Here is a 13,478-nt window from a genome sequence, read left to right as displayed (position 1 = left end):
TGCCCAGGCTGGAGTGCAATGGTGGGGTCTCGGCTCACTGCAACCTCCGCCTCTTGGGTTCAAGCGATTCTCCTGCCTCAGCCTTCCAAGTAGCTGGGATTACAGGCATGCACCATCACATCCAGCTAATTTTTGTATTTTTAGTAGAGACAGGATTTCATCATGTTGGCCAGGCTGGTCTTGAACTTCTGACCTCAGGCGATCCACCTGCCTTGGTGTCCCAAAGTGTTGGGATTATAGGCGTGAGCCACCACGCCCAGCCTCTCTCCAGTTTCCTGGCTGCCCTCCTGTGCAGCACCCTGAGGACACCCCTGCTGCCCCAGCCATCTCACAGCCCTGCCCTGGGCCTGCTGCTTGTCCCCTGGCCATCACTCTGCAACTCAAGGGACCCTCAGCATCTCCTGGAACTGCAATGTGAAAAACAAAATGAAAGTGATCTTTTATTAGTAAAAATTTATTCCTTAAGTTCAAATGTGAAACATTTGCTCATTATGAAGTCAGGGAGAACAATGCCACCGTGTTGAACACACTGGGGCAGGCTGTGGTTGACAGCTGCAGGCTTCTGCCAGCCTAGCATCCAAATTACTTCCTTATTGTGTTTCCTTGCTCAGTGTCAAACAATCCTGTCACAAAGATAAGAATTAGCAGATAGTAGAAGTTTTATAAGAGCCCATCGTGCAGTACTGCAACAGCCTTCTATTAAAGTGAAAACAGGAGTGATAGGAATATATTTCGAAGTTGAATTTCTAACGATATCTGGCTGCAGGTGGGGAGGGTCATGTTGTTTTTAATTGCAAATACAGAGGTCAGACAAGAAGCACCAAGAACTTAAAATAAGCACTAACCCAGGCAAGCAATCTGTTGTATGGAATCAAAGAAAAATCAAGATCAGACATCTGAAATCTGTGAAGCACCGGTTTCGACCTCGGGGATTCCTCAGAAGAAGTTTGAGAAATCCTGCCCTTCATGCCTGCTTCCCTTCAGTGCTAAGCCAGCTCCTGGTCACTGCCCTCCTGGCTCCAGCAGAGGTCATGCCCCTTCTCGGTCCTCCCTTGGCACTCTCTAGAAAGTTCCACTGGGACACTGCCCAGACCTCGCATTAGACAGGAATGATGTTTACCCATTTATCTTGCCTCCCACAGGCGGGTGATGGTCTCACCTAGCGTGACCCTCAGGTGCCTCTGCTGAGCTGCCACAGGGTCCTGAATGTGTCCATCGAGGGCATCGGGGGCCTCAGATCCGAGTAAACCCTTGCTTAACTCTCAGCCTCCAACTGGAGGAGCCAAGCAACAGGGTATGGGAAATTAAGAACCATCTCAGCCGGGTGCAGGGGCTCATGCCTGTAATCCCAGCACTTTGGGAGGCCGAGGCGGGCAGATCACGAGGTCAAGAGATCGAGACCATCCTGGCCAACATGGTGAAACCCCATCTCTACTAAAAATACAAAAATTAGCTGGGCGTGGTGGTGGGCGCCTGTAATCCCAGCTACTTGGGAGGCTGAGGCAGGAGAATCACTTGAACCCAGGAGGCGGAGGTTGCAGTGGGCTGAGATCATGCCACTGCACTCCAGCCTGGCGAGAGAGAGAGACTCTGTCTCAAAAAAAAAAAAAGAAAGAACCGTCTCAAGCCATATGCACATCTGCCCCACTGCCCTAAAGCACTGAGTCTGTTTTGGGCACCTTGCTTTGGGAAGTGCTGACTGCAATGATAATGACAGTGATGATAATAATGGCAGCTAAAACATGCTTATTATTTCAGGATTTCACAGGCACTTTGCTCAGCACTTAATCCTCATACCAACCCTATAAAGTATGTATTAATATTTTCCTTCCCACTCTGCATATGAGGGAAACGAGGCTTTAGAAAGGTCATCTTGCCCAAGTTCACATGGTTAGCTAAGTAGCAGAGCGGGGGCTGGAACCCAGATCTTGAACCCAAAACATCTAGGAGATGTGCCATGACATGCCAACAAGGCCTCCTTGAGCCAGGGAGACGTGGCAGCTTTCTGGACTGTTCAAGCAGGTGGAGCAGGCGGAGTGACTATGTGAAGAGGAATGGAGGGAAGTGGAGGCCCTGTGGAGGCCGTCCTCCACCCTGGCCGCCGACAGCCAACACAGCAGCTAGGAGGAACATCTTTGTAGCAAGAAAAAGAATGCACAGATCATGATCATCCACTGGGGAAAGAGTAAGCTCACTTTAACTCAGATTCCTGGACATGCTCGGGGCCCAGGCCCTCTGGTTGAGAAACAGTGCCCCATGCCGGCCACCCAAGAGGTCACCCACATGCCAGGTACTGTGAGTGCACTTGGGGCACAAGTGCGAAGAGAAAGGCGGGACCCCCACCCTCCCGAGTTGAGCCTACTTGGGGCCAACCTACGCTGGGTCTCCTGGTCCCTCTCCTTGGTGGCAGAAATAGGTTTCCAACAGGCTCCAGTTTTGGCAAGACCTGCCTGTCCTGCCTGGTGGGCAGCTGGAACCTAGGGGCACAGGCTAGCGGTCATCACAATCACACAGCTCAGCACCAAAGAAAGCTGTCTGTACTTAGGGTTTGTCTCCCTCTGAATTTACTGACCACTCCTGCTTCCAAAAGAGCCTTGTGCAATGTGAAACTCTTTGGAGAAGTTGCTGAAGAACAGCTATGAAGATGCCCTCATTGAATCCACTGTGCTTCCAGAATTAGAGATGGGAAGTAAGATAGACGGACTTCCCATGTGTCATTTAAATGTTATTTCTAACATATTTTGGGAGTGACTGTCTTCTGATTATGCTCAATTGTGGGCTGAAGTGGGTGGCTCCATCTTTATTGCAAAGGCCTGGCCATGGGGTTGGCAGCAGCTGGAGGAGATGCTGCTTCCCCTGTCCTCAGCCAGAGCCTTCTCTGTCCCTGGCTTGGGTGGCTTGGGCAAGTCCTGTTCAGCCAGGACTACCCTGCAGATGGTTGTATGTGTCTGAGAGGTGGGCAAAGGCAGCCTGGGTAAGCCCACTCCAGGACACTCCCTGCCAGCCCCGGAGTGGACCAGGCTGCAGAACCCCACATCCCTGTCCCGGACAGAGTCAGCCCAGGGCAGGATTCTTGGCCACTGTGGTCTGGCTTGAGTGCCTTGGTTGTTAGGGGCTGGTAGTACAGCTAGCCCTGCTGCTGGGTGGCGCTGCTTCAGTAGAAGGGGATTCTGAAGGAGAATGGTCAGTGTTTATAAGACTGAAGCTGGAACAGAGCACAGAGAGAAGTCTCCCTTAATGCATGATTTTGAGACAATTCCCTGGCTTACAGACCAGGTCCAACTCCTCATTCTTTCAGGTGTTGGTCATCTAGCTACAACCTACTTTTCCAGCCTTGACCACAAACCCTGTGCCCCAGGCAATCTGGCCCAGCCAGGATACTGCAGACAGGCACGAGCTTTCTGTCTCTGGGCCCTTGCTTGGCTGTTTCCGTGAACTCATCATTGACTGCACCCATGAGACCACTTCCTCCTCATCCTTTTGGGGACCCAATAAAAGGTCTGCTCCTTGGCAGTGCTGTTCATGGGTCCCCAGCAGAGTGAGACCCTCCCTCTGCTGCTCTCCTGTGGCCCTGTACCCCTCCTGTGGCCGTCATCACCTCTTCTTTGTAGTGTCTTATTTACCCTATCAGGCTGGGAAGTCCCTGAAGGGAGACTCCCCATGCTCCCCACCCAGTGCCCAGCACACACTGCTTCTTCACACACAGGCCACTACGCATGCAGTGCACATGACTGGCATGACAGAGATGCTGTGGGCCCTCTCCGTTCTGAAGGCCTTGTTTGCAGAACAGCAGGAGGTCCTCCAGCAAGGTCACCTTAGTGCTCATTGCCTTCTTCCACCAAATCTGAAGGCGGGGGGATGAGGTCTCGGGGATTCATCCTGGCTACTAGGCAGACATCATAGCTGTCATGCATGAGGACATTGATGGCTACAACATTCCACTGGTTTTCCCATGGGTCCAGTTCCAATATTTCTTTGGAGATAACCTCATGGCGATCTGAAAAACAGCAAAGTGGGAAGACAAAAATCTCATGTGGGTATTAAATTCAGAGGCCATCAGCACCATACTGAGTAACTTCCTCCAAAAGGCAATGTCTTAGTCCACTTGCTGTTACTGTTAACAGAATACCCAGGACTGGGTAGTTTATCAAGAAAAGACATTTACTTGGCTCACGATTCTGGTGGCTGGAGAGTTCAAGACTGGGGATCTGCATCTGGTGGGAGCCTTGGCTGTTTCAACTCATGGCAGAAAATGGAAGGGGAGTGGGCGTTTGCAAAGAGGTCACTGGGACAGGGAAGGAGTAAAAGAGAGAAATCAAGAAAGCCAGACTGTTTTTTTTTTAGACAGAGTCATGCTCTGTCACCCAGGCTGGAGTACACTGGTGCAATCTCGCTCACTGCAACCTCTGCCTCCCGGGTTCAAGCAATTCTCCCGCCTCACCCTCCTGAGTAGCTGGGATTACAGGCACGTGCCACCATGCCTGGCTAATTTTTGTATTTTTAGTAGAGACGGGGTTTCATCATGTTAGTCAGGCTGGTCTCAAACTCCTGACCTCATGATTTGCCTGCCTCAGCCTCCCAAAGTGCTGGGATTACAGGTGTGAGCCACCACGCCCGGTTGCCAGACTATTTTTAACAGCCCCCTTTCCCAGGAACTAATCCATTCTTATGAGAGCCCAAGTTCACCCCCAAGGGAGGGTGTTAATCTATTCATGAGGGATCCATGGCAAGACACCTCCCACTAGGCCCCACCTCCAGCACCGCTACACTGGGGACCAAATTTCAACATGAGTTTCAGAGAGAACAAACTCAAACCACAGCAGGACTTAAGCACCAAAAATTAATTAACAACTGAATAAAGATATTTTAAATGGAAGACAGTGTTCCTGATTTCTAAGAAACGAAGAAAGGCCACGTTCACAATTCAGTCAAAAATTATTCAAGAAGTTCTGACGGCATGCCGTTGTCTCCAGTTGAAAAAGTGTTCCAATGCCATATGAATGATTTAGCAATGATGTGAACAAGGGTTGAAACTGCCCTATTTCCACCCCCATAGAGGAGGCATGGCTGGAGTCATGTGGCCCTGGGCTAGCGCTGCCCTCTGAGCTTGTGTTTGGGATAGGGATGCTCACATTCAGGTGGGGTCCTGTGGAAACACAGCACACTCCACCTGGGCAACATGAAGAGTTCAGTCAAGGGACCTTTAGAACGCTGTGAGCGGGGCTTAGGAAGGCCCATGGGGGATGGCACAGTACCCAGCACTAATCACAGCAAGGGGCTGTCACTGTCCCTAGACCTGGAAGGCGAGGGAGGGAGTGAGCACTGGAGCTGGGATAGGGGAGCTGTCTGGGGAGCAGCACCTGTCTTGAGCAGGGAAAGATGGACACAGCCATCCTTAGCAGGGAGGCAGCAGGGAGGGCAAATACCCTGCATTTTCTATCTTTTTATGTGAAAGTCAGGTGCAGGCAAGGGAGAGGCTCAGGAAAACAAGTTTTCTTATCCTCACAGATCCCAGAGGCAGGAGGCAGAAGACAGGAGTGAGGGGAAGGTGTAGGCCACGGGAGAATCCAGGCAGGGGAGAGTGGACACCTTAGGACTGGCTGGTTTGAATAATTTCAGTGGGTGTGGGGACAGGAGTGGTCTCTAGTTGCCTGGTGCCTGGCCCTGGGATGACTGAGGCAGAGGCACACTGTCTCCTGGGGTGTCGGGGCCAGACAGAGGAGGTGTGGCTCTGGGCTGGCTCGTGTGCACAGCAAAGATGTGCTCCAGGCAGAGCCCTTTCTTGTCCTTAAGGACTGGCCAGCCTGGGGAGGGCAATCATTCCCCAACCAGAAAGGTCTCTTAAGGTGTCAAAACATCACAATATACAGAAAATTTAAAATCTTTACAATATACCCTGACTCTCCTTTCTTTTCACCTGATAATTTCCTGCTCTTTCCTCCTGCTGACTGAACCATCCAGAAGCCAGAGAGGAAAGGAACCTTTAATGCTGTCTATAGAGGCCAGCCTGGAAGGACACAGAGAGAGGTGGGGAAGGGTAGGGGTGAGTGTGCAGGGACAAATGGAAGATTTCCAGCTTGGGCGCCTATTTAACAATTTTATGGTAATTAAAGAAGATAATGTGTGTAAAGTGCCCAGCCTCGTTTCAGCATGTGGAAGTCAATTTTTGAAAATGATCCACGTGTGCTCATAAAGGATGTATATCCTGTAGCTGTTGGCTGTGGTGTTCCACATGTTCATTAGGCCTTGTTATTTAGCTCTTATACATATTTACAGGCACCCGCCACCACTCCCAGCTAATTTTTGTATTTTTATTAGAGACGGGGTTTCACCATGTTGGCCAGGATGGTCTCAATTTCCTGACCTTGTGATCTGCCCTCCTCAGCCTCCCAAACTGCTGGGATTACAAGTGTGAGCCACCGTGGCTGGCCAAAAAGACAATCTTTCTTAAACCTGGGTATGTATCACAAACACACTGGAGAAAAAGTGGGAACTTTTGAGGAAAACTGGCAGGACACTGGATTACAGAATTTCTTTCCTCCAAAACCTAATGAAATAAATCCCCAATCCCCAGATATACTTGCACCCACTAACCAATCTCAGCAACATCAAAAGTGGGATAAACTGTTTCTAGAAGTAATTCTATTTATGTCAGAATCTGTTATGTTAATAATAATGACTATTTATTGGATAGCATTAGGTGATTTAAATGTATGATCTCATTTAGTCTTTTGAACAATCATCTGAGAAGGATTTATTATTTTCTCCATTTTGTAAAAAAGGTAACAGGTCCAGAAAAGCTAATTAACTTGCCTCAGGATTGACAGCTGATACATGGCAGAACCAGGCTCTGAAGAAGCACATGGAACAAGCTATCTTAGACAATCTAGAATCTGGGATGTGTATCAGACAATAGTAAGGGATTATGTGCATTTTTTAGGTGTGAATTTGGCACAGTAGGTATATTAAAATATCCATCCAGTTAGAGATGGATATTAATGTATTTTTGGATAAAATGGCCTGATTATTAGATTTGCTTTAAAGTACTCCAGTAAAGAAAAGTAAAAAGAAGAAAAAAAAGTATGTTTGGAAATAAGAACAGCAAAATTGTTGAAGTTGGTGTGGTCAGATTGGCTTAATTGTATTATTGTTTCTAATTTGGTATCTAATGTGAAATTTCTAAAAATGAAAACCAACCAAAAATCTAAAATAGAATTTGTATGATTTTGATTGGATTTTTATTAAATTTATAAATCAGATTGGGAAAGGTAACATCTTAACAGTTTTCTAATCATGCAGCATGATATATTTCTCAATTTTGGGAGTGGGAGAAATGTTTTATGTCTTTCAATGTAATTTATTTAAAATAACCCAATGGCTGATTCAGAGTACTGCATTCCTCCTGGCCACAGAAGGATGGTTTATGGATGGAATTATAATCCAGTCAAAGACAACTACACTTGGCCAGGCACAGCAGCTCACACCTCTAATCCCAGCACTTTGGGAGTCCAAGGTGGGCAGATCACTTGAGGTCAGGAGTTTGAGACCAGCCTGGCCAACATGGTGAAATCCCGTCTCTACTGAAAATACAAAAATTAGCTGGGCGTGGTAGCGCCCACCTGTAGTCCCAGCTACTCAGGAGGCTGAGGCAGGAGAATCACTTGAACCCAGGAGGTAGAGGTTGCAATGAGCTGAGATTGCACCACTGCATTCCAGCCTGCGTGACAGAGCGAGACTCCATCTCAAAAAAATAAAAAATAAAAAATAAATAAATAAAATAACCCAATGATTACACTAGCAGTGCCAAAATTTGGGAGTTCTGTTAGACCTCTTACCTCAAACCAAAAACTTTGAAATGTGCTAGAGACAGATTAATTTGAACCAACCTTGTTTTATCTTCTCTTGTTCTATCTTCTTGAAATGGATGCTTAGTTCCTTTTTTTTGTGTTTCAATGTCTTCTAGTATGTGCACTTAAGGCTTACATTTCTTCTGAGTACCTCTTTTTAGAAGATTTCTGGTGCAGTTCAAATTTCTCCATAGTTTGCAATCTCAGGCCTAATTTCTGCTTTAACCCAAGACTTATTTAGGAAAATGTTTTAACATTTCCAGCTGAGTGTATGTGTTAGTACATGCATGTGCACTTGACTACCCTTTCACTGAATGCTTCTAATTTATTTGCATCATAGACAGCACATATTACTTCTATAATTTGTATTTTGGGAAATATATTGAGATTTTCCTTTGCCCTAATTTATGGTTAGTCAATGTGTGTGTTCTATAAGCGTTTAAAAGGAAGTTACATTTTGTTTGCTTGGCAGAGGATTCTATATTTCTATGACATTTAAGTTGCTAATTATGCTATTTAAATCCTTGATACCAGTGCTGTCCAAGAGAACTCACTGTGATGAGGGAAATGTTCTGTAATCTGTGCTGTCCAATACAGTAACCACTGCCCATATGTGGTGTGGAGTAATTTGAAATGTGGCTAGTGAGACTGAGGAACTGATTTTTAAATTTTATTTAATTTTAATTAGCTTAAGTTGAAATTCAGATAGATGTAAGTGGCTGCTGACCATTGTGTTGTGTTGGGCAGCTCAGTTCTGGATCTCTTTTTGCTTTAGTTTTAAAAAATCGATTTGATCCATGGATTTCTGAAAAAGTCCATGCAAATTTTGTGGATTTATCCATTTATGTTACTATTTCCAATAGTTTCTGCTTTATATATAAGTGTTTACTCTTACTTCCTGGAGCACTAAGTCTTAGAGACTGCTTTAAAGTCTCTGCCTAGTTATTTCAAAATCTGTGCCATCTTGGGGTTAGTATCTGTTGATTGTCTTCTCTCTTGTATGATCTGATATTTTCTTGGTTCCTGGTAAGTCAAGTAATTTTGGATTATATGCTAGGCATTTTGAATATTATGCCATATTATTCTAGGTCTTGTTTAAATCCTGTGGAAAATGTTGATTTTTTTGTTTATTTGTATTAGCAGAAAATCAAAAACTGACCCAGTTAGGTAGGCCGCAAGTTCCTGGCTACCTTCTGTGGGCTGTGTTTCCAATGTCAGCTCAGTTTTCAAAGGCTTTGGTAGACAGTTTAGGGCTAAATCATGTGGGTGTGGCCCAGGAGCTCACGTCCAACTTTACGAGATCACTTTCTTGAGCTCCCTCCTGTCTGCAATCTTCCTTACATTTTCCTGATTCCAGCAACATCCTTATGCCCCTTCCTGGCCTTCTGGCTAAAGAGCTGGAGCTTTGGATTCTTTGCTCTGCTGCACACTTTCCGTGAACATGAATGCCTCCAAGGTGACATGGCCAGTAGACCAAGATGGAAAGGCAATGGGGACTTTACTCAGACTCTTGGGACCAAAGTTTCCCTGGTCAGAGAAAAGGGGGCCAGCCCAGCCCCTGCTACTGCTACCACCTGGGAATGCCTGGCAGCTTGGGAAGGGGGTGGGGTAAAGAACGAAAAAAAGAAGAAAGAAAAAATTCCCCCTGTCTGACCCATAGGAGCCCTCTTTCTTCCTCCTTGGAACAGAAAAAGAGGATTTTCTTAGAGTTTCTGTCCATACTTGGTCTGAAGTTCCAGGCTTCAGGCTATCTTTGAGTCCAGGCCAGGAAATATCAAGGGAAAAAAATGAGACAATTATTATTGATTTGGTGGTATTTCAAGTTCTGACTTCCTTCCCCAATCTGCCCACTACCATTTACTTTTCAGAGTTCTCAGATTGCTGCTCCATGCATCTGGCCAGGGGATTTAATTGCCTTTAGTGGGACAGACAGGGTGGAGTGTGCTGACTATCCTGACTAGAACCCAGTATTCCAGTCTGTTGTTGAAATCAGGGAATGGCCCTAGTTTTTGGCCCAAAGAGATGTTGGGAAGCTGTCTCAGCAAAAGGTAAAGAACAGAGGTCGTAATGGAACAGAATAGAGAGCTCAGAAATAATGCTGCACACCTACAACCATGTGATTTTCAACAAGGTTGACAAAAAGAAGCAATGGGGAAAGGACTCTCTATTCAATTAATGGTGCTGGGATGGCTGGCTAGCCATATGCAGAATATTGAAACTGGACCCCTTCCTTACGCCATATACAAAAATCAACTCAAGATGGATTAAAGATTTAAATGTATAGCCTAAAACTATAAAAACTCTGGATGATAACCTAGGAAATACCATTCTGGACATACACTCCAGCAAAAATTTCATGACAAAGACACCAAAAGCAATTGCAACTAAAATAAAAATTGACAAATGGGATCTAATTAAACTAAAGAGCTTCTGCACAGCAAAAGAAACTATCAACAGAGTAAACAAACAGCCTACAGAATGGGAGAAAGTATTTGCAAAATATGCATCGACAAAGGTCTAGTATCCAGAATCTATAAGGAACTTAAATAAATTAAACAAAAAACAAACAACCCCATTAAAAAGTGGGCAAAGGACACGAACAGACACTTTTCAAAAGAAGACATACACACGGCCAACAAGCATATTAAAAATGCTTAATATCACTAATCATTAGAGAAAGACAAATTAAAACCACAATGAGATACTATCTCACACCAGTCATAATGGCTATTATTAAAAAGTAAAAAAAGATGCTGGCAAGGTTGCAGAGAAAAAGGAATGCTTATACACTGCTGGTGGGAATATAAACTAGTTCAGCCATTGTGGAAAGCAGTTTGGCACTTTCTCAAAGAACTTAAAACAGAACTATCATTCGACCCAGCAATCCCATTATTGGGGATACACCCAAAGGAACATAAATTGTTCTACCATAAAGACACCTGCATGTGTATTTTCACTGCAGAACTATTCACAATAGCAAAGACCTGGAATCAACCTAAATGCCATCAGTGGTAGACCAGATAAAGAAACTGTGGTAGACACCATGGAATACTATGCTGCCATAAAAAGGAATATCATGTCATTTGCAGCAACATGGTTGGAGCTGGAGGTTATTATCCTAAGTGAACTAATACAGAACAGACAACCAAATACTGCATATTCTCACTTATAAGTGGGAGCTAAACATTGAGTACACATGTACACAAAGAAGGGAACAACAGACACTGGGGCCTACTTAAGGGTGGAGGGTGGGAGAAGGGTGAGGAGGATGAGGATCAAGAAACTGGATGATGAAATAATCTGTACACCAAACTCCTGTGACACACAATTTACCTATATAACAAACCTGCACATGTACCCCTGAACCTAAAAGTTAAAAATAAATTAATTAAAAGTGTAACAAACTAACACACACAAAAAGAACAGAGGTCCTGTGGTACATACACACAATGAAACAGCATACACACATAAAAATGAATAAGGACAGCCTCTACTACCTAACATGGAAAAGATTTCTGGGAGACAACTTAAGTGCAAAAAGTAAACTGCATGGTTTTACAGGATCTCTTCCACATTTTCTACCATTTGCAAAGGAAAAATAATAACTATACAGTGATGAAATTAGACCATATCTTGACTAGGTAATTAAAGTGAACTTTGCCAGCAAGGGGCAGAGAGACACAGTTTGCCTCCAGATGTGATGTCCTGAGATGGACATATATCAGTTATGTAATATTCCAGCCAGGAATGTATAACCTGAATTTAATCACCAGGAATATCGGATAGACATCAAGAGAGGAAGATTTTATTCTAAAACGGGGAAATTGTGCTAATTAAACAAGTTAATGTTGTAAAAAGGGGGGGAAAAAGGCGTGTCGAAATGTTCCAGATTTAAGAAAACTGAGAAGACATGTCAACAAGCACAATACTTGATCTTAGACTGGCATGGAGAGAAAAGGTGCTACAAAAAGAACATTACTAGGTCAACTGAAAAAATTAGAAGACTAAGAGTAGAATAAATAAAAATATGGAATCAATGTTAAAATTCCTAAAATTGTTAGCTATCCGTGTTTATGTAAGAAAATATTCAGATTCTACACACTGGGTATTTAGGTGTAAATTGTATGATGTATGCAGCTTACTTGCATATGGTCAGAACAAAATTATGTACCTGTCTATATGTATGGGTATTGCATGATTGAGCAAATGTTAAATAATGCAAATTAGGAAAAATATTAGCAATAGGTGAATCTGGGTATTCATTATACCATTTTCTTTTTTGTAACTTTTCTGTAAGTTTAAAATTATTTCAAATAAAAAGTTTAAACAAGAAAAGAGTTCACCAAGATTCTATTCCCTCATGGTCGCTGTAATGTCAATGTTGCAAACAGCAGTAACCAATGTCAGGCTTAAAGTCCAATGCTGCCTAAAGTCCAAAGCCAACAGCAGACCTCTTTAGCCTTTCCTAGCTTGATAGAGTTCGGAGAGAAAATTCTATCTCAGGCTAACAAATCACTGTCAATTTTTCAAATTTGCAAAAACTTATAAAACATATAAAACTTTAGGGATCTACAGATCTGCATGTCAGCTTAGCACAGAGCACGGAGACTGAGTTCCTGTTCTTGGATGCATTCTAGGAAAAGGAGAACCAATGACTACATGGTAAGAAGAAGCTGGTGCAAGGTGGGACAGTGACAGTCTGCTATCACTGCAAGCTGAATCTGTCTTTGCTGACCCACGCAGTGCTCCTGATGTCATGTGTATCTTCTTGGTTAACAGTAATAAGCCTTCTTTATTTAAAGGTGGGTGGTTAAGGTGCCATAGAAGAGATTGTCAGAAGTATCAGCTGACATACCAGATGTCAGCCATATCTCCTCTGTGATCCCTGTTCCAGAACAGGCTGACTACATCCATCTGCTACTATTTGCCTGAGGATTTTCTCTTAGCTCCAGGGGGTCAGATAGGAAGTTAGTCTGAGGATGAACACCTCCAGATCCTTCACCCTTTGGGTGAGACAACTGCGAGGTGTGTTCTACACTGCCTCCCAGAATTTCTCAGTGGGACTGACCCTCAGTGGCCCACAGTGGTTACCTGTCAGGTCACACTGCTCTCCTGGCGCCCCTCCTTTCCCATCTTACTCTCTTCTCTCCTCTTAGTAGCCTCCTGGAAGCACCTCCCCATCAAAAAACTATTTGCACTCAAAGCCCATCTTACTCTCTTCTCCCCTCTTAGTAGCCTCCTGGAAGCACCTCCCCATCAAAAAACTATTTGCACTCAAAGCCTTGTTTCAAGGTATGCTTTGGGGGAACTCAAACTAACAGAGATGATTTATTTATTTATTTATTTTGAGATGGAGTCTCGCTCTGTCACCCAGGCTGGAGTGCAGTGGCGCGATCTTGGATTACTGCAAGCTCCACCTCCCAGGTTCATGCCATTCTTCTGCCTTCCGAGTAGCTGAGACTACAGGCACCCGCCACCATGCCCGGCTAATTTTTTTGTATTTTTAGTAGAGATGGGGTTTCACCATGTTAGCCAGGATGGTCTCACCTCGTGTTCCCCCAGCCTCGGCCTCCCAAAGTTCTGGGATTACAGGCGTGAGCCACCATGCCTGGCCAGATGATTATTTTTATA

The 13,478-nt window shown here is 44.6% G+C and overlaps 1 protein-coding gene across 1 annotated transcript in view; it reads right to left on the bottom strand.

Annotated features, from left to right (window-relative positions):
- Nucleotides 1–293: 293 nt before the first annotated feature.
- The window catches only part of KBTBD12 (kelch repeat and BTB domain containing 12), a 72,638-nt gene continuing 59,453 nt past the window's right edge, over nt 294–13,478 (bottom strand). The window contains exon 6 of the mRNA XM_004036250.5: nt 294–3,997. Within this exon, the coding sequence (XP_004036298.3) occupies nt 3,816–3,997 (182 nt within the window). The 3' untranslated portion in view covers nt 294–3,815. The remainder of the gene's footprint in view (nt 3,998–13,478) is intronic.

This window comes from Gorilla gorilla, chromosome 2, assembly GCF_029281585.2.
Source record: "Gorilla gorilla gorilla isolate KB3781 chromosome 2, NHGRI_mGorGor1-v2.1_pri, whole genome shotgun sequence".
NCBI classification, from domain to species: domain Eukaryota; kingdom Metazoa; phylum Chordata; class Mammalia; order Primates; family Hominidae; genus Gorilla; species Gorilla gorilla.
Note: the sequence above shows the minus strand (reverse complement) of the source record. Positions and strands in the feature narration are given on the sequence as shown.